Source organism: Onychomys torridus, chromosome 1, assembly GCF_903995425.1.
Source record: "Onychomys torridus chromosome 1, mOncTor1.1, whole genome shotgun sequence".
In the NCBI taxonomy this organism is placed as follows: Eukaryota; Metazoa; Chordata; class Mammalia; order Rodentia; family Cricetidae; genus Onychomys; species Onychomys torridus.
This window is the reverse complement of record NC_050443.1, coordinates 5,752,182-5,774,882: the sequence shown is the minus strand read 5'-3', so window position 1 is coordinate 5,774,882 and position 22,701 is coordinate 5,752,182. Positions and strand designations below refer to the sequence as shown.

Genomic DNA, 22,701 nt, shown 5'->3' with positions numbered 1-22,701 from the left:
TGGCTAAACCAGTCTAACTCAAGGATTCCCCAAATGAGACAACAGTTGTTACCAGAGTAGTAAAATGAGAAAAAGGACAGTAAAACCCATGGCCACTAGAATATTCCCAAGATGGGGGGAAACATCTGTTTTATTATATTTTTATCTTTGAAAATGTTCATGGAATGTACATGAAACAGTGTTAAAGTAGGGCTTTTCATACAAGATTATTTTCACTGAGCACATTTCCTTCATACTCTTCAGTTGTCCTCTTCTTGTTTCTTTAATTATGCATTATATATATTAATATATATTATATTTATCATGTATATATGCAACCATAATTTTATGTATCCTTATAACATAGGTGAACAATAAAAAGGAACAGAACATGTGTATTTCTTTCTTTTCATGTCTTTCTTTTCCTTTCTCTTTTCTTTCTTTCATTTTTTTTTTATTTTTGAGCCAAAGTCTCTCTAAATTTCTCTTGCTTTTCAGGAATTCAATATATAGGCCAGGCTGGCCTTGACCTCACAGATCTGCCAGCATTGTTTTCTGAATGCTTGGTTTGAATGTATTGGCCATCATACCAATCCTGTAATTGCTTTGTCCATGAAAGGCTTTATTAATTTAATGTAATTCTCTCTTTTTACCCATTTTCCTGCCAGCAAAATAGCTTTCTCCTAGTTTATGTTTGAAAGAAGAAAGTGGACAATGTAATAAACTGCTTCCTATATTCATAAAAATGGATTAGTATAACTGTCAGCCCTCATCAGAGAAGCTTCTTTTGGCACCCTATAGGGGTTAACACATAGGCCCACAGTCTCTCTAATGTGCTAAGAATAAGACACTCTGGAGGGGCCTGGTGGTGGTGGCACATGCCTTTGACACAGCACTTGGGAGGCAGAGTCAGGCAGAGTCAGCCAGATCTCTGTTAATTTGAGGACTACCAGGTCTACAGAACAAGTTCCAGGACAGGCTCCAAAGCTACACAGAGAAACCTTGTCTCAAATAACCAAAAAAGAAAGTGACTCTATATGGGTCATCTTTAAATAGGACATCCATATGATACCTTTCTCTTTAAATATGCTGGGATCATCTTGGAAGAAGAGGCAGAAAGAGTTTAAAAACCAGTAGTGGCAGATGATTTTAAGGGAACAAGTTTTGTCCAGAATAAACAGGGGACCTGCACATGTAAATTTACTAATTAAGACAGAATGCATAAAACCTGCACAAAATCAACAAGACAAAATTCCAGTGCAGTAGATGAGATGAGTTAGCTGAAGAGTTATTGTCTACAGATGGCTTCTGGGAGAGGAAATGTCAGATTTCTTTAAGAATTGAACATTTAAAAGGTAAAAATGCTTTCAAAAGTGTCCCAAAATTTTGCACATACTAGCATTGCTAAATTGACTCAGTGTTTTTTGTTTGTTTGTTTGGGTTTTTTTGGGGGATGGGGGGACATATGAAATTTAGAGACCATAATGGTGGGAGAATATAAAAAAAAATATTGGAAATGAGATAATGTGAGTGCACTTGACTATAACTCATATGCATCTATAAAACTCTCAATGATAATTTTAAGTAATAAATGTTATAAATATTTTTAATAAAACTAAAATGATTTTTGCTGAAAATATCAGTGAAACCTGAAATCCAATGAGACAAAAAAAACTTCTCTTAACTTCCTTAACAAAATGGTCTCAAAGCTTCTAACATCTTCCACAGGATGCCAGGTCATCACTTAGGGATCATAAAAATTGAATGTCTCAAAAAATTGTCTGTGTGGCAATATTCATGGGAAACTATTAAGAGTCTTTGTTACTTGGCATCTGAAAAAAGTTTCATAGATGATTTTGTCTCCCAAAGCAAGCACTGCCAATGCTACTACAGATGAAATGAAAATTGCGATTCTGATGGGAGATGAGGTCATACACCTCCACCTCAAGCTTGAGATTTCTCTCTTTTAGCCCTGCTATTTAAGAGTCAGGATCTGCCCATTGAGCCTATCATCCTGCAGATGTGTGAAGCAGGTGGGTACTTTTTATTCAGTTGGCATGGAGAGCCAGTAAGGGAGACAGGCCTGGGTAAATGCTCATGTCTAGTAATAGGTGTTTAGAGTAGAAAGTGACTCCTGGAAGAAGAGAGAAGGGTGAAGAATAAATCCACAACTAAGAGGTGAGTGAGAAAGACAGAAGTTTTCTTAACCTGTGTCAGTCCCTATTGGTTCTTACTGTAAATGCTCCACTGAGGGTAGCTGTGGGTACTCCAGGATAATGCAGGCCATGTGTGAATGTGTTTAAGGACTATTGTAATAAGCCAATGTGATAATTGACCTTAACGTCATGATGTGTTGACTATTTTTAAAGTAGTAGTATTATAGGTGAACTTACGGTTTCATGCACAGAGTGGACATTAAAATGGAAATACAAGAAACGTATATCCCTGAGAAGATGCAGGATGTAAATGTATTGATGTAGTAAAAAAGTGTTCTTGTGTGACACTACATTTATCATCTCATTATAAAGGCAGTAACTGAGTCTCTACTGAATCCAGTTTGTTAGATGATTGGGTTGAAACCTCCCCCCACCCTCTTAAACTTGGCCAGATACCACAGAATGGAAGGTACAGAATAAATATTGAGCAATGACAACCAGCCATATGTGTTCTCAGGTATCTCTTACTCTAATGTCAATCAGAATCAGATGCTGTTTTCCCCTCACTGTTTATTGTATACTCTAATGCAACTCAGAGCCTGTGCTTGCAGGCCAGGGCTCTATCACTCACCTGCATTTTTATCCACACTAGTGCTATATAGCATTGGGCCATATTTTAGGTTTCATAATATTATGACTATTTTTTATTATCTGTCATGCATCACCTCTATTTGACTGCATCATGAATTTAATTCTAATATATAATTCAATGTAAGTATTTCCAAATAGGCCAATTGTGGTGGTGTATACATTTAACCCCAGAACTTGAGAAGCATTAGTAGGTACACCTCTGTGAGTTTTAGACCAGCATCATCTATATATGGAGTATCAGGGCAGCCACTGCTACATAATGACGCCTGACTTGAAAACAACAAAAACAAAGAAAACAAATATATGCACAATTTTAAGGGAATTGTTTTAGAAACTTAATTTTCTTTTCATGCTATTATTTGTTGATTGTATGTTAGTATTTCTGTTGTATTTTGTACAGAATAAATGTTAGTAATTCCTCTGGAGTTATCACTACAGCCTTTTTCTCTGAGATAGTAACCATGCATATTTCTGGTGTCCTCATGAACACAAGGTATACCTCATAATTGTGAAATTAAATTGTGAATTGGCATATCTTTCTATCATGCCAAACCACACATAGGATTCTGTATTTCATTAAAATCTCTAAAACCTTGGTTTTCTAAAGCTTGATTTTCACAAGAGAAACATCAGTTAGAATCCAGTAGCTTTAGGTAAATCCAATAGTGTAAGATTTCCAAGACCCTACATCTATGCAGAATTCTATCTTGTGTACATTGATTAATTGATCAAGGCCACTACTGATTATGTGTGTGTCATATGCAGCTTGATGCTACCAAGACCATTACTAAATTATAAACTCAAAATTTCTTCAGTGACAAAAAGTAATTTATGTAGGTTGTTGTGATTTGAATAGGTATGGTCCCCATAAACTCAAGTGTTTGAATACTTGGACTGTAGGAAGTAGCAGTATTAGGAGGTGTGGCATTGTTGTAGGAAATGGGCCACTGTAGAGGTGGGCTTTGAGGTATCATATACTCAATCTACATAGCTGATAGCTGCTGGTAGCAGTGCCTTTATCAGATATGTAGCAGATGACAATTAAATTTCAGATGTTAACCCACTAGATGAATTATTCTCTGATGGAGTAACCCCATTTCGAAAAAGGATTAGGGGACTACAAACTCTGAAAACTAATTTGTTCTAAATGTAATTTCACATACAAAAAAACAGCCATCAAATCTCCCCATTTCTGTGCTTTTTTCATGTACTGAATACATGTAATCTCATGATTACATCTTATTCTTTTGAACATGTATTCTGTGAACTGTCTAAAGATGACTTCTCATTAAACTATGTAATTTTGATGAATATAAAATATGCCAGTCTATGCTTTATGGCTAGATCTCTTGTTCCATGAGGACAGTAAAACTCTTAGGCCTGTTTTTATATCATTGGCTCACATTAACATAGAAAGGGAATATCTCCCTAGTTCTAGACAGGTACATACAATTAGCTGATTAAAAAAACCTCAGAGCAAATTCAAAGTAGACTAGATGCCCCTGCAAATGAATTTGTAACATAAACCTCCACAAAGATAAATCCCAGCATGCCTAAATGAAGATCCAAGGTCAGGCACAATCCAACTTTAGTACCAGTTTCCCTCTTGCTGAAAGTATGACTTATAAAGATTTAACTCATGGCAAAAAAAAAAAAATTCCTCAGCAACTTGATTCCATGGTTTCTCACTCTCCTCAAATTTTTAGATTGTCTTCTATTAGATGTGTATATGGGTTTGTAGAACAAGAGAATGATCATCAGTACATGTGAAAGTCTTATTCCTTCAGATAAATATTTTTTTCCTAATTTATGGTACTCTGAAGGCATTTTTTATCACCCTTGAGCAGTCCTGGGACTGGTCTCACAGGCTCCAAAACTACATCCAGTGTGTGTGGGACTCTTCTTCATGTAGCCTGTAGATCAAGAAGTAGAAATCTCAGCTCCCTCTCCAGTACCATGTCTGCCTGCACTCTGCCATGATTCCTACCAAGAAGATAATGGACTAAACTCTGAAACTGTAAGCCAGCCCCAAATAAATATTTTCTTTTATAAGGATTGTCGTGGTCATGGTATTTCATTATAAAAATAGAAACCCATTAAGACCAAAACTGGTAACAGGGAGTGGGGCATTACTGTGATAGGCTGAACTATGTTTTCATTTGGAGGAATTTTGACTTTATGATTATGAATTAGAAATGCAGTTGAGTGTTTTAATGGCCATCCTTGTAGGAACATGGAAAACAGTGGTGCTTAGGGTGATTTGAATTGTGATGAGTTCTGGATTAATTTTCTCTTGTCTAGTAATGACTCTACCATTTGGTTATTAGTGTTTGCTCTTATTCAGATTTATAATGAAAAGGAGCAAGCTGAGAAATGAATTTATATATATATAACTATAAGCAATGAAATCACACTTAGAAAGAGTGTATGCTAGTGATTCCTGGGCCTGTATAACCACACTTAATAGAATAATTTTCATTATTTTACTGTAGCCGTTTCCTAGGGTGTTCTACAGTGCCAGTGCATGGAGAAGGGCAGACTGTTGGTATATGGTAGTTCCACTGTTCTCAGCTCATCTACTCACTTTGCTTTAACTTCTTCAGTTTCCAAGATTCACTGTCAAAATTTTGCCCCAGTTCTTGATTGTCCAGCTGACTGTCCTCACATGGCTCATGAGTATGTGGAGTAACAGTGTGCTCCCTAGGGCTGCTTGGTTCAGCCTGGTACTGATTCATAGCTGCTTCTGCCTACTTCTTCAGGGGGATCTCACCCTACCAAAGAGGATTTCACATGCATACACCTGCAGGAATAAAATATGGTGTCCTGACATGTGAGTGAGTGTGTGTTTGTGTGTGTGTGTGTGTGTGTGTGTGTGTGTGTGTGTGTGTGTGTGTTTATGTGGTATGATTTTCATAAAGCTAGTTTTTATGCAATGTAAGTTTTACTAATTTTTTAGATATTATTGCTAAACACCTAAACACCACTCAGCATGATCACATTCCAAATTGAGAGTCTGTATTAAGAGGGTTTGGTTACTACCTGTAAAGAAACAGTTCCCACAGAGCATCTTCAAATGCACTTTACAAGTAGCTGGTATGGGGAAAACTGCCAAAAAATGTACCTTGTTTGAAAGTCGGAAGGCTAAAGTAATGCAAGAAAGATTAACAGAAGCTAGAAGTAGGGAATAATTTGCACATTTTGTGCCCACCATTTCAAGAACAGGTTTGGATATTTTATGTGGAGAGTAGAAAAGGGTTGTTAGTTTCAGATGGCTCCACCCATGATAAGATGGTGGAAACTTTAGCTGCTTCCAAGACACTGTGTCTATTCTTGGTGGTATTATAAAGTTCTCATTATATTTCTAATGATTCTATATGAGACATACATTTAGAATTTAAATATTTAACATTTGTGGTCATTATTAAAGTTGATTTCTTTTATACCATGACTAACAAATCAATATATTCTGGTAGGTTTACATCATGTTTGTTTGTATGGGCTGTCACTTTTTATTGTTTCTCACAGGCCAAAACCGTATTGTCCTGCATGACCATTTTCTCTGAAAATTGATGGATCTCATTCCATCAGTTTTACACTCTGAGGTAACAGGCAGTCTCACAGTAACATACATGGGAAGTAACTACTCCTGTCAAAATTTTGGGATGAGTTCTCTTTAAGTGGTCAGGGCTGATATTTATTTCCTGAGATTAAAGGACTCTTTGCTTCAGTCTCTGAGTTGGTGCATGAATTAAAGACTTCTTCCAACATAGGCTGCATATAATTGTCATAATTAATTAGACTGAGAAATAGTATGGCCATATTCTAAAGGAAATTTTGCTGAACTCATGAAATGGATTTATGGAATCTGCCAATTAGAATTATTTTCTTATTACAAACTACCACTGGAATTGTGGGAAATCTCTCTCTTATGTTCTATCTAGTCCTTTACTACAGAGAATGCAAACTAAAGCCTTCAGATTTGATACTCATGCACCTAATGGCATCCAATGCCTTGGTCATTCTCTCTGCAGGAGTGCCCCACACAATGGCAGTTTGGGGAATGAAGCAATTTGTGAATAACTTCGGATGCCAGCTCCTATTGTACATTCAAAGATTTGGGCGAAGTGTGTCCATTGGCACCACTTGCCTCCTTAGTGTCTTCCAAGCCATTACCATCAATCCACGGGGATTCTGTTGCAAAGATCATAAATTCAAAGCTGCAAAGTACATTGGCTGCTCTATTGACCTTCTCTGGGTCTTTTACATGTTGATAAATTTCATTTTCATTGTGTATCCTTTCATTGAAATGAACAGCAAAAATGTGACAAGAAAACGCGATTTTGGATACTGCTCAATTGTAGGGAGTGATGAAGTCAGTGGCTCACTCTATGTAGCATTGCTTGTGTGTCCTGAAATCCTCTTTTCTATGATGATCATCTGGTCCAGCAGCTCTATGATTGTCATTCTGTATAGACACAAGCAAAGTGTCCAACACATCCGCAGCAATAGTGGTTCTAGCAGAACCTCTCCTGAATCCAGAGCTACTCAGAACATCCTGGCATTGGTAGCTACCTTTCTGTTTTTTTATACCCTCTCCTCCATCTTACGAGCCTGCATTGCTTTTTTGTATAATCAAAATTGGTGGCTTGTGAACATCACTCGCTTCACTTCTTTATGTTTTCCATCTTTTGGACCCTTTGTTCTTATGAAATATTATTCCATTCTGTCCAGATTCAGTTTGGTGTGGATGAGGAATAAAACCTCTTAATCTTATTTTTAAGTATTTACATGCTGTGTTTTGCTCCATATCTGGTTGCTTACTCCCCCATCACATTCAAAAATTCAATTCAGAATGTTAAGAAGGTAACTTCTAGTCTTTCTAACATTAACCAAAATGAATATGGAAGTTTTGTCATCTGCTTGAATCAGCAGACTAGATGAGCTGAGGTCCATTACATTCTTGAACTTGTATCTAGGAGAGTCTATCCAGTACCTATCTGATGTTTGAAGGAGCCCATAAAACATGATGTAAATAAATCTGCCCTTCATGTTGCTTTCCTCCTGTCAGGGCATCATCACTGCTTGATGAAGTACAGACATCACTGTGTACCACATTCTACAGCAAGGAAAACTGAATCCATAGCTGGAAATGAATTTTGTTTTTCAAGGTCCCTGGTCCCATCACAACTGTTCCAGTCTTCACCTGTACCAAAAAATCATGTTAATATATTTCACCTTCTATAGATTTCAATTCAAATTGAATGATGGTTTTGACAAGGTCTTGAATTTTGTTAGCTACTATTTTATTATTGTGAAATTTTATATCATCAGTGACAGTGACCTATTAATTTTGTCTGTTATTATTCTGGCCATGAGAGCAGACTTACTCCTGGATGCTAACTAAATACATAGAATTGGTGATCTAGGCAGGTTGGTCCTGGAGAGCTAATCCTAGATTTGAGGATGAGAGAGAACTAGTGGGATAACCAACTCAGCAATAACCCAGGGCTGTGGGTTGGATCATCGCCTCCCATCCATCCCATCTATGATCTGCTAGAGCATGCAAAGGGGCTAGTACTGCACACACAATGTTGCAAGATCTCCTTGGCACAGGACAACAACAGGATAGCCAAAATGAGCCCCAGTGAGGGCCCATTATTCATGATGTAGCAAAACCCAGAGGCCTTGATCCAGACCAATGATGCTTTGCAATGAACACTTGCAAATAATTATATATGTTGAAAAGGGTTTATTTTTTGACTCACTGTGTCATACTACAGCTACCATGATTAGATTTTTTTCCTTTCTTTCTCTTTTATTATCTTTTATAATGAATTTTATTTTGCTTTATCCTGATGGGAGTTTCAAGAGTAGATGTTGGATTGAAAGGGGTTGGGAGTTGAGTGGGAACAAGATACATGATGTGAAATACACAAAGAATCCATAAAAATTAAGTTGAAAAAAAAATAGAAAAGAGCTTCTCTTTGTTTTTGTTTTCATTTTGGTTTTTCTGAGACAAGGTTTCTCTGTGTAGTTTTGGTGCCTTTCCTAGATCTCACTCTGTAGACCAGGCTGGCCTGGAACTCACAGAGATCCACCTGGCTCTTCCTCCCAAGTGCTGGGATTAAAGTTGTACTCCACCACCTCCTGACAGCTTCTATTATCATAGAATACATCCTGATAGCGTTTCCACCTCCCTTGACACCTTGAAATTCTCCACTTCTTCCATCACATGCACATCCATTCCCTTTCTGTTATTGCAAGTAAGAGGTTTCTAAAAAATAACATCAAAAAGAAAAAAAAGATAAAACAAAACCATCATATGAAAGATAGGCAAGACAAACACACAATAATAAATAGCCCAAGAGAAGGCACAAAATCGGAGATCCACTCATTCACATATCAGGAATCCTACAAAAACATTAAACTGAAAGATACACACACACACACACACACACACACACACACACACACACACACACACACGTGCATGTGACCTGGTGCAGACCTGGGCATTTTCTTTCAGTCTCAGATATCTCATTAGAGTTTTCTCAGTTGAATTAGAGGACCACATTCTCCTGTGTCATTCATTCTCTCCAGCTCTTTATCCTCTCCACCTCCAATTCATCAGAATTCCCACCCCCAAACTTAACAAAAGGAGGAGATGGAGACAGCCCATTTGCCAGGACCAAAGAATCTTATATGTAAGAGTCATACACTTACTGACACCTCCTGTTATGTTTAACCTTCAAACATGTCCATGGTTTTCTAAATAGTACCCAAATTGGGAATGATGAGGAAAGCACAAGTCTTTGGAAGACATTTTAAATTTGAACCATATCAATAAAAGGAACATCCCTTCCCTTGGGGGAAGGATATAGGCAAGATGATGGAAGAAAAATGAGCACAATATAACAAAGAGAACTTGGGAGAGCAGGACAATTATGAATGTGTGTTGATGAAAACTGCCAAAAAGAAGCCAAATCTTGTCACTGAAAAAAAAAGAATATAAGCATGTAAGAAGTGTCTAAGGTAGTCTTAAGAAATGTAGTAATATAAGAATTTGTAAATGTAAGTTTAAATAAAAATATAAGAAGTAAATAAGTAAAGATTCTAGTTGTAAAAGATGAAAATAAGAAGTAAATAAGAAATATATTTGCTAAAGTAGTTCTATAGTTTTCTTAAGTATAAATAAGTAAATGTTAATATGTTATATGTTAGTTTGTAAAAAGTATAAATATTGAGTGTGAATCTATGATTAATATATATATGGTGAAAGAATCTGTGACACAGAAGATAGTGTGAAAAGCAGGAAGTCTGAGTAGTTTTCAAAAGCTCCAGAAGCCACTAAGAAGCTAAGAACAGCAGATGCCAGAACCAGCACAACAAGGCATCCACAGCTAAGATCCATGGAAAATCAATGCAACATAGAAAAAACCTGAGCTAACATAAAAAACAGTACAGTTTAGAATATTACTGTAAATAAAAAGTTCTCTGACTTGAGGAGGAAAGTTGCAGAGATGCTTGCTTTAACTGAAATTGCTAACTGCAAAAAGTTTTGGTTGTAAGACATCTCTTCGTATTTGGAATTGAAAGCCTGATACCAGAATTTATTTATTTTTTTTAACTTTTTGAACTTAAAAAATTGAGATAAAAGGACAAAAAAAGACTTTTATTATGGATTCCTTCATATTTGGAAGGCTCGTACCAGAATTTATCATTTGAATTTTGGGACTTAATGAAATGAACAATAGTGATTTCATTGCAATGGGACAATTTTGAGTTTACTTATAGTAATGACCTAGGAACTGTTTCCTGGAATTGGGTTAAAAATGGAACTGTTTTAATGAAGATTTTTATTGTTTCTACCTAGAGTCTAGATGTAGTTTTCTGTATGCATATATGCTGGTGATTCATGAATTGTTCTGTGTTAAAAATGCAATTGTTTTGTGGACAGTTTATGTAAAAATGGAATTACTTATGAAACTGTTTTTTGTGCTACAAATGGTACTGTTTAAATGGAAAAGTTTGGGTTTTCTAACTTGGATTGAGATTTTGCTTAAAAAAATATAAAGAAAATGGTGAGTTTAAAAAAAACTGCCACAAAGAATATTACAAAGACTCATGATGAGGAAACATTATCTGTCCACATGGTGTATCTAAAGGACATGGGACAAGAGAAATGCAAAGACTCCTGTTGCTCTTTGAGAAAACCTATGTGTCTAGCACACTCGATGACAAATATTGGAGTCTTGGCTAACAGGGGACCCTCAGAATGTCACCAAAATTTTAGGGTGTGGCCTGCTTCCTGCCATTTGTTTACAGACACTCTGCCTGGACATATGGACCCAATTTACAACCTAAAATGAAGTGGTTTCCAGGATCTTTGAACTCATTGGATCACAGTGCAATATGCCCTTAGCTGATTTGATAATATATGTGTATATGCCAGTAAACAGCCACTTTAAACTTGATTTGAACCCTAATGCTGGCCTCTGGTGTCTGTTTCCCAAGAAATTTCACAAAACACCTTTGCACTCACTCCCTTACACAGCAGTGCAAACCCTCACATTTAGGTGCAAGAATAAGTATAAGTGTCTAAGAGAATTTAATAATGCCTGTGACTTGAGCAGCAAAGGTTTTGGAGTGGAGTACAGAAGACACAGGGCATTGTCTAAGATATTTGGATTTGGAGGATACAGAGAAGAGGAGGGTGGAAGACACAGATAATTGACAATGGACTGAAGGCTAGGAAGGCCAATATTAAGGAGCTTCAACTAGTAAAAATAGTCACTCAGAGTTTGCAGAACAGAAAAAGATGTAATAGGGACCAGTGAAGTACATGATATGTAGTGGATTTCTGAAAGTTCTAGTGGTAGAAAGATGGTGGAAGCAGACAGTGCTTTTACAATGATTCTGTGGAGCCTCTGGACTCTTTTCTGAACCTAGATATTGCCCTATAGTACAAATCACTAACCATAACCCACAGCGGATATTCAACAAACATCGTTTTCTCTGTTTCCAGGGAATATACATGCCCAATTTTACACTCAGTAATTGCTGTCAAAATACCTAGGGGTCTTGAAGGCTTTGAGATATTTAATTTTGAACTTTTGGTTATATTGTTTGAGCCTTTACTTGGAATGGGCTGAACATGATGAGACTCGATATTTTATGGAATTAATATGCTATAATAAAAAATATCTAGCATCAGAGGAGTGCTATGCTATGCTGAACTCTCCCCAACTGGGAAAGTGTGACTGACTGTCCAGATGAACAGAAGCTATATACCCTTCACTATGATCTGTCCATTTTACCAAAAGCTATTTATACATTGAATATAATCCAAAAAATTATCATCTTATTCATCAAAGAATTATAAAAATACAACAACTAAAATTCATGTGGAACCATGACAGACCTAGGTAGCAAAAACAATCCTGAGCAAAAGGTACTACAGGGATTACCACTCCAGATATTAAGGAATACTACAGAGACTATAATAATATGGTTTATTACACACATGTAGACAAATGGAACAAAATTGATGATCTAAACAAGAGAATATGTAACGTCAGCCATTTAAAATAAAATGATATGCCCAAAACATTCACTGGAAAAGAAAACACTTTCAATACATAATGCAGAGAAAACTGAATTTCTACATGCAAAAGTATGTAATAAGAGCTGTATCTACCATTTTATAAAACATCTAATTCCAAATGGATCAAAGACCTAAACCTGAAACTGGAAACACTAAAATTTGTAGAAGAAAACATAGGCAGGAATATACATGATATAGAAGTAGGAAAGAATTTTTTAAATAGGATTCTACTTGCTCAAGAATTAAGGTACACAATATATATATATATACTGTTTTTTTTGAGACAGGGTTTCTCTGTGCAGCTTTGCATTTTTCCTGGATCTCACTTGGTAGACCAGGCTGGCCTCGAACTCACAAAGATCTGCCAGCCTCTGCCTCCCGAGTGCTGGGATTAAAGGCGTGTGCCACCACCACCCAGTTTTTAAAATTTTTTCTTTGAAGGTACACAATATTATACTTTCTGTTAATCAAAACATTCCTGTATAATTTTGTTTGTATACATAGCACATACATAAATAGTCATATAGACACACACCACACACTATATATATTATATATAATTATATGTAGAATTGTCTACTGAATTAGGGAAACCTGCCAGTGACTACAACACCACAGAAATGATTTCCTCTCCCACAGCAGCTATCAACTACCAATAGCTCATTAGTGAAGATCTGGAGAGCATCTTCCTCATCTACACAAAGAATTCTTTTAAAAATACCTGTTTTTATTTTATGTGTACATGCAAGTGTTTGCATTATATACCTGTACCATTTGCCCTCCAATTTTCATGGAAGCTAGAAGATAGCTTTTGATTCTCTTTAACTCGAGTCACTGGTGGTTATGAGACATTATGTGGAAGCTGTGAATGAAACGTGGGTGCTAAGGAAGAACAAGTGCTCTTAACCAAAGCTCCATCTCTCCATCCCCTATACAGTTATTTATCTTAGTTCATTGTTCCTCTATTCACTGATCAGTTAAAATTTATTGATGTAGACTCAGTGTACAGCAAAACACAATATTTTCTTGAGTATATCTGAAATTATTTAACTTTCCTGCATTGCACATCGAAATAATGATAGTATATTAAATTTATATTAGTTACTTTTCTTTGCAGTCATTTTTTTAATCATTATATCTATGAGTGTATCAACAGTTCCCCTTATAACATGTCATAAAATTGCAGTGGATGATTTCCTCTTTCAAGTGTGATGAGTTTTACCATTATAAGTAGCATAAGAACTCATGCATATTTATGTATCATTAATGAATTGAACCTGAAGAACTATTCTCCAGGTCCCACTAAGCCCCAGAAGTCTGGTAACCCACTTATAAAATGAACACACAGATGCTTATATTATTTAAACTGCTTGGCCATTAGCTCAGGCCTATCATTGTCTAGCTTTTACTCTTATATTCAGCCCATTTCTATTAATCTATACTTTGCCACATGGCACCTGGATTACCAGTACCTTACATACAAATTGTCATGGCAGCAGCTGGCAGCTCTCTCTGCCTCAGACTTCCTGTTCCCAGAATTCTCTTCTCTGCTTGTCCTGCCTATACTTCTGGCCTGGCTACTTGCCAATCAGCATTTTATTTACACAGAGTGATATCCACAGCAATGAATGACAAAAGTAGGCCGTGAATTTGAAATAAAGGAAGAAGTGGTGTATGGGAGGATTTGGAGTACAAAATGGGAAAGGAGGATGTTTTAATTAGAATCTTAAGGAAAATTAAGCAAACTAGTTATTTTTCCTGTCAAATTGATCAATGTATTGGGATACAAATGCCAGGAAAACCTAGTTTCTGATATAACAGATTCCCTGCACAGAAGAATATATACACAACTTCAGTTTCCTCTTTCTCCTGGGTTTTCTAAATCCATGAGACCTGACACAGGTCCAACTTCTGGTGAACATACAAGTCTGTTTCTCTCTCTTCCTTGTGTGTTTATCTCTAGTCACTTGATTCAATATGTACATATTGCTGGGCAGTGGTGGCTCATACCTTTAAACCCAAAACTTGGGAGGCAGAGCCAGATGGATCTCTGTGAGTTCAAGGCTAGCCTGGGCTACCCAGTGAGCTCCAGGAAAATGTGCAAAGCTACACAGGGAAACCCTGTCTCTAAAAACAAAAAAAACAATACAAGAAAAAAATCAATATGTACATATTATCTATTAATTATCAGTTATAATTTTCCCTTTCACTTCTAACCTTTTTATCTAAATATTTAATCTAATTATAGCAGATTAATTTTACTATAAACCACATAGCATCCTTCCAAAGATATCTGTTATCACTAGGACAAGGGAAGCACGACCTCAAATCTGATCATAAATCCCCCAAGAATATCCTAATTTGCAAAAATATAAGGACTTTAAGCCTCTCTGACATAATCTTGGGCATCCTCTACTTTTGCTCTTTTTTATTAATGGCCTTGACACTATGTTCTGTCTTTATGATGTGTGTTCTTCTTGACAGAGCTACGGTGGCTTGCTTTTGTCTGCACAAGGTTTATTTTTAGAATATGTATCTTATTTTAATTAGTTAACACAATGATCTTTTTCATATAAGATCATTGTGCACATTTCATTTTGATTGATGCTTTCCCTACTCTGTCTCCTTGTTTCCACCTCTCTGCTATGGTCTATTATACTGAATTTTCATTTCCATTTTGTTATGTTAAATTTTCTAACTTCCCACCTTTTATTATAGTCACTGAGGCACCCCATTTTATAGAAAATTGAGAATATGCAGACTGTATTTACCTCATTTCATCCACTTTCCTACTCCAGCTTTCTTAGTCTCCCATGCTGCCTCCCAAATCCATACTCTTTTACTTTTTTACTTATATGTGTGTGTGTGTGTGTGTGTGTGTGTATACACACACACACACACATATATATATATATATATATATATATATATATATATATATATATATATAATCTGCTACATCCATTTAATATTGATCTTATGTATATATATTTAGCATGTTGCACTGGTATTGAACTAACAATTAATTGATTCATCCCTAGAGAAGAATAATTCTTCTTTCTGCACTCATTAATTGCCTGTCAATTTTCTCTTTTTCTTTTGCTTCTTTTCTTTTTTATGGCATTTCTTTAATTATTTATTTGTTATTGAATACAAATTCATCTCTCATATATGATGTATCATTGATTAAGATGGTCTCTGATAGAATTCTTAATTGCTGTGATACATGTAGTCCCTGTGTTGACATTTTTCTATTGGTAATGATCTTGTTGAAAAGAATTGCTAAAATTTCATATTTTCATCCATCCTTAAATATTGTCCTGTTTAAACTTGAATTTTCAAAGTATGAGCTTATAGCTAAGTCTTACCTTACAGGCACAATATATTAAGAACAAAAAGAAGAGAAAGAGGATATGCAGTATAAATGTTAGAACTCTGAATTCTGACATTTGTTTTTCAGTATTGCTAATTCCATCAGAACCTAGAAATTGAAATACAGCATGTGATGCTAAGAAAGGGACAAAATGCTGGGAAGCATGCAGCTGTTGCTACACAAGCATTGACCATCTACCTGATGGTTCCATTTACAAAGCTTAAACACATGGTTCAGATACCAGGAGTTATATAAAAGAACACAAAACTACTCACCAGGACAAGGATGGTTTGGGTGGCTCTGGTCTCAAGAGATGACTTAGAAAACAGAACTCTATGAATATTTTGAATCCTCTGCTGTTGCTAAAGCAGGAAAAGGTCCATTAAACCACTGGCCCAAACACATGATTCCCAAACACATGATTCCAAAACCCATGATAATAGAGGATCTCAATAAGATCACATTAAATGTGTAGATTCAATTCTGAGGTTTAGACACAGCACAATATAGAAAATCTCTAAAACCAGTGCAGTTTCTTCCAACCCACGTGTCTGTCACAAGCACAGGAGTGAATCAATTTACCATTAGTTGCTGGTCTCAGCATAGGCTAACAGAAGATCCAATGATATTGGGGGCTTTGGCATTGAACTGTACATACTTGACATACCTTGAGATCATCAAGATAGCCTGGAATAAAGTTAAGAGCTATGCAGATGCATGAGATAATCCTCTGGTAACTCTATGAAAATAAAAAAAAAAAAAACACAAGTTTACATGCAATGTTATCTAGAAAATATGTCTGATCAAAAGCAGCCATTGTCTGAGGGATTCCTTTACAGAGAAGAACCATTATGTTAGCCTCGGTCAGGTTTTTGACTTTTAAGTCTGTCAGCCTGGCTCTAATCCCAGAGAATACATCAATGATAAAACAGCAAAGCAAGGCTGAGATACCCTGCATTCTCAGTGCAGTCTGGGACAGAAAGATCCCCATGGTCAGATCTGTGTATGAGATTCTGTTATGCCTCTGTGACTATCACTTAATGTGATATCCAAAGAACTATTTTTTTAATTTTATAATTAATTTAATTTAACATATCAGCCACAGATTCCCCCTTCCTCCCTCCTCCCCCCCTCTAGCCTCCCTCCAATCCACCCCCCTTTCTCACCTCCTCCAAGGCAGAGAATTCTTGATAGACATGCAGAACTACTGTCTTTAGGCCATGCTAAATACTGTGATCCCCAGCAAACAGTACATTCCACTCTTGAGGAATAAGAAAGCATGTCATTTTCACAAGAATTTTAATGGGTTTGGAAGTGTCCTGGCTGTGGTGAACAGTCAATCTTTCAGTATCCTTCACTATAGGTTGGCATGTTGCACTGTGCCTCATAATCATTATTCAATTCAAATTTGTTGCAGCCATGTACCTCAGGTTCCAGTGGTGAGAATGCTAAAATTGTACTTTAGAAAGAGGGGAAGACAGAGAGACAAATGAGAGAGAGAGAGAGAGAGAGAGAGAGAGAGAGAGAGAGAGAGAGAGAGGAGCTCACAGGAATTATGTCTCCCCTTCAATCTCTGGAGTTCTCAGGCTTGGAGGCATGCACCTGTACCCACTGAACCATCACTCTAAATCCCTGATTCAACAGATTCAACCAGTGGTAAAAGACAGACTTAGCAGGACTGAGAACATCTGCATTGAATAAGATTATAATCATAGGATATATGTTACAGCACCATTCATTACCTTTAAAATAATCTTTCTTAATATAAATGATTTTGTTCATCTGGCTGTTCTTTGCTAAGTTCCATCCTGTGATGGCAAATTATCCTCCTGAGTCCTAACATATTTTGTAGGTCTATATTATGTAATTATATAATACAATTACCCAAATACAGCAATGTAGTCATGTAAAGATAAATTTTACATAATATTGAATTCAATAAAGTTAAAAATAGCCTAAATATTGGTGAAATTTTCTAGCTAAGTTATCATTATTCACACATTGAAAATATTCATTAATATCCTGTGGTTGCCTAAAAATATTGCAAATTATATTATATATACCTACATATATACAACATATATTATTTCATATTAGACAGGACAAAAATGTGTTCTCTGTCTGTATGTATGTCCAAGGATGTATCCAGATAAGAAATTCATATATCTCTAATAGAAACTCAAACAGCAGTGGTGTGAGCAGTCATCTGCAACTATGAAAATGTAAAGTTGATAAAGAGAAGGAAACCCCTTTAGAATTACTTGCAATTGGTATCAACAGATGTTTGCCTTTTCTACATTTTATACACATACATATGACATTAGAACCTTATTACTAGTACCTTCCTATATAAAGGGACATAGCCCTTAATTCCAAGTGTGCACTAGGAAAAAGAAAACCATCAACTTCTTCTGGAAGCCAGAGTTAAAAAGGGGAGTTTTAGAAAGTCAAGCAGGCATGGCTCAAGTCTATAAGAAACCTCTCTTTTAGCTCTTGGTGACAGTGCTTATGGGTTTAACTCCTCTCCTTTTCCTTTGGAAGAAATCTCAGGATCTATTCTGTGTGATGCTACAGGGCATGGCAAAACAGTGAGCCTCCAGAGGTTATTTTATTGTACAGGATTCTTTTGGCTATACTGTTTTTTTTTTGTTTTTCCATAAGAAGTTGAGTATTATTCTTAAGGAATTGCAAACCATCCCTAATTATCTGGGAAATGCAAATCAAAATGACTCTGAGATACCACCTTACACCTGTCAGAGTGGCTAAGATCAAAAACACAGAAGACAGCTTATGCTGGAGAGGATGTGGAGCAAGGGGAACTCTCCTCCACTACTCGTGGGAATGCAATATTGTACAGCCACTTTGGAAATCAATATGCCACTTCCTTAGAAAATTGGGAATCCATCTCCTCTGAGACCCAGCTGTAGTACTCTTGGGCATATACCCAAGGATTGCTCAATCATACCACAAGTCATTTGCTCAGCTATGTTCATATCAGCATTGTTTGTAATAGCCAGAACTTGGGAACCAACAAGATGCCCTTCAACTGAAGAATGGATAAAGAAAATATGGTACATATACACAATGGAGTACTATTGAGCAGAGAAAAACAATGACATCATGAGGTTTGCAGGCAAATGGATGGATCTAGAAAAAAAAAAATCATCCTCAGTGAGGTAACCCAGACTCAGAAGGACAAACATGGAATTTACTCACTCATTGTAGGATACTAGATGTAAAACAAAGATGACTAGACTGCTACACAACTCCAGGGAGGCTGCCTAGAAAACAGAACCCTGGGAAAGACCCAGGGATCACTCAATGACAGAGAAGTGGATGAGATCTACATGAACAACCTAGACAACAGTGGGAGTAATGAAGGGCAAGATTTGAGGGAAAGAAAGCTTAGGGGAGCAGGAGATCCCATCTAGATCAAGAACAGAAAGGGAGATGAGGAATAACAGACCATGATAAATGAAGACCATATGAGAACAGGAATAGGCAGAGTGCTGGAGAGGTCCCCAGAAATCCACAATGATATATCCTTTGTAGACTGCTGCCTATGGTCGAGGGAGGGCCTGATCTGACCTAGTCTAGTGATCAGATGAATAAACACCCTAGCAGTCGTCTTGGAACTCTCATCCAATAACTGACGGAAGTGGATGCAGAGATCCTCGGCCAGGCCCCAGGTGGAGCTCCAGGTGTCCAACTGTCGAGAAGGAGGAGGGTCTGCAAGAGCGTGAATTGTTGAATCCAAGATTGCAAAAAGTACAGGGACAAATAGCCAATCGAATGGAAAAGCACATGAATTGTGAGTCAACGGCTGTGGAGCCCCCAGCTGGATAGGGCCCTCTGGATAAGTGAGACAATTGAAAAGCTTGATCTGTTTGGGAGGCGCCCAGGCTGTGGGACTGGGACCTGTCCTTGGTGCATGAGCTGGCTGTTTGGACCCTTGGGCTTACAAAGGGACGCATGCTCAGCCTGGAGGGAGGGGACAGGACCTGCCTGTACTGAATCCACCAGGTTTAGATGGGTCCCCGGGGGTGTTTTGGTCCTGGAGAACATGGGAATGGGGGGAGGGGCTGAGAGGAAGGTGTGCGTGGGGGCAGGAGGGGGTAGGACAGGGGAACCCATGGTTGATGTATAAAATTAAAACAAATAATAATAATAATAATAATAATAATAATAATAATAATAACAACTATATTAAAAAGAAGCAGTACCAACCTCTCAAAAAAAAGAAGGTATGTGAATTAAATTATAAATAAAAGAACAATAAAGTATTTTTGGAAATCATTTCTGTGTCTTTTCCTCACTCAGGGTTTTACATAAATCACTGGGACTGCATGGAGGGTTTCACATATCTAGTGCTGCTCCTGTCCATGGAAACAATAAATCAATGCAGAGAGCTGCAGAAGGAGAATATTGAATTGCTTGTCCAAGGAGACATTTAGGCTAACATTTTTGATCTTACAATAATCCAGAAGATATTGAAAGGAACCAAGAACAATGTAACAAAACAACTGTTCCTTCTATAATCTGCATACATATAAGTCATTGTTTTTCCTACATGAAGTGCTTAATATCACTGGTTTGTCATTGATTCTTGCTCTCCTCTTTCATAAGCTTCTGTCTCCCATGTTTTCTATCCTCTCCTCTCTCATGTTTCCTCTCTACTCCTATTCTCTGCTTCTCCTGTCTTATCATCTCTTCTATTCTCTAATTCTCCCTGAAATGCTCTTCCTACCCAGGACCAAGTTCTGGGATCCAGAGCTTTCTCTTCATGGAAGGAACACTGAAGTTCACACTTGAACTCCAGAGTCCATAAACTGATGGTCTCCTTCTTTAAATTCTCCTGCCCACAACCAAGTTCACAGAATGCCTGTAATCACCTGTTGCTTCTATGTCTAAGCCATCAGACATTTTAGAGATTTGACAACACTGAGTGTTATATAGGTTGCCATAATACAATGATGGTTGCAAGCTTCTTGGAGTACACAAACTAATCTTCAGCCATATTTCTATAGTTTTCACTGACTTCTAGGGAACACAGAGATACTATGTTGGATGAATGTTTCAAAGTCTGGGGAACTACCTTGGTTTCTCAGGACTTGAAAGGCACACAGTGCCTCACAATCCATGGACTCTACCCTGAAATAACTGTAATGCATTCCTGTCAAGGCAACTATACCAGGTAAAGTCAATGTTATCTCACAGAATACAAAAGTTGTCACATTAGGAAAATGAGAAAAGGACAGTAAAACCTAGGTAACTGGAGTTTTGTTAGGATAAGGGAACAAATAACATTCTAATTTATTTTAGTTTAGTATTTGTAAATGCTCATTGTACAAGAAACCATGTCACAGTAGAGCTTTTCAAACAAGAATATATTTCACTGAGGACATTTCCCTCAAACTCTTCAACTGCTTTATTCTTGTTCCTTGTCCAGGTCTGCAATGTTATCCTGGACAATTTGATTGTATACACACACACACACACACACACACACACACACACACACACACACAATTTTTTGTATCTCTAAAACATCTATGAACTACAAACAGGAAAAAAATGTGAATTTTTTCTTTTCATTTATTTCTTATCTTTTCTCTTTTCTTGTTTTTATTCTTTTTATGTGAGTCCGGGTCTCCCTACATTTCTTTTGCTGGTCTAGAAATCAATAAATAGACCAGCCTGGCCTTGGATTCACGTATCTGCCAGCCTTTCCTCCTGAATACCTGGGTTAAAGGGGTGTGCCATCACAACATTCATAATATTGGCTTATCTATGACTGGTTTTATTCACTGAATGTAGTTGTGCTTACATCCATTTTCTTACAAGCAATATAACTTTGTCCTACTCAGTGGTTGAAAAGAAATCTAAGAAACACATATACATACATACACACACACACACACACACACACACACACACACACACACATGAAAGTCCAAGGAGCCTGTTAGCCTGTTGTCTTGGTGCATGCCTTTAGTCTTTAGTTTCAGGAGGCAGAGGCAGAATGAATTCTGTGAGTTCATGGTTATCATGGTATACATAAGAAGTGCCAGAAGTATATTGAGAGACCATGTCTCAAAAACAAAACAAAACAAAATAAAACAAAGACACAATTAAAAAAAAATACTTCCAAGGACAAAACATTTTCACCTGTTTGTTTTTTGAAAGTGTAAATCATAAATGATGTCATATATCCTATATTAATGATTATCAAGTGGAGCAGTTTAAAAGTTAAAATTAAAATAAAGAATATGTTTGTGATAGTGCTTTGAGAGTCACTCAGTGAACTCAAATATCAGTAAACATCAGTGTTCACAAATGTTGGATGTTGCTCGTTGGGATATTAGTCTCAAACTGTGATTCTATGAGTTTGTGTATGGACACCAGCTTCATTTGTAAAAAAACAAAACAAAACAAAAAACTGAACACAAACATCATTCTCTTTCTCTCTGTCTCTCTTTCTCTGCCTCCCTTTTTGTTTCTGTTTGTCTGTTTCTTCTTTCATTCCTTCCTTCCCTTATCCTCCCTTCTTTCCTTCCTTCCCCTTTTCTTTTCTTTCTTTCTTCCTTTCTTCCTTCCTTCCTTCCTTCCTTCCTTTCTTTCTTTCTCTCTCTGTCTCTCTCTTTTCTGTCTTTCTTTCTTTCTTTCTTTCTTTCTTTCTTTTTCTTGGTTTCTTGCTTTTTTCTTATTTGTCCATGACATACTTTTCCTAATAACAAAGCAAAAAAACATAATCCTATATCTTAAAGGACTTTTTCAAATAAAACGACTCTTGGAATACAATAGGTACATCAAAAATTATACAGTAAGGTCATCAACAGTTTCTTTTAACTACTTTAACAAAATCAGACCTCTGTTGCTTTTTTGGATGGCACAGACTTATAGGTAACATTTAATAGATTCGTGCACATTTTTCTTGT

General features: G+C 36.7%; 1 protein-coding gene across 1 annotated transcript; it reads left to right on the top strand.

The window, feature by feature from the left end:
* Positions 1 to 6,636: 6,636 nt before the first annotated feature.
* LOC118576628 (vomeronasal type-1 receptor 2-like) lies at positions 6,637 to 7,554 on the top strand. The gene has a single exon (XM_036176824.1). It carries the CDS (start codon positions 6,637 to 6,639, stop codon positions 7,552 to 7,554), a length of 918 nt encoding a protein of 305 aa, XP_036032717.1.
* The last annotated feature ends 15,147 nt before the right edge of the window (positions 7,555 to 22,701 follow it).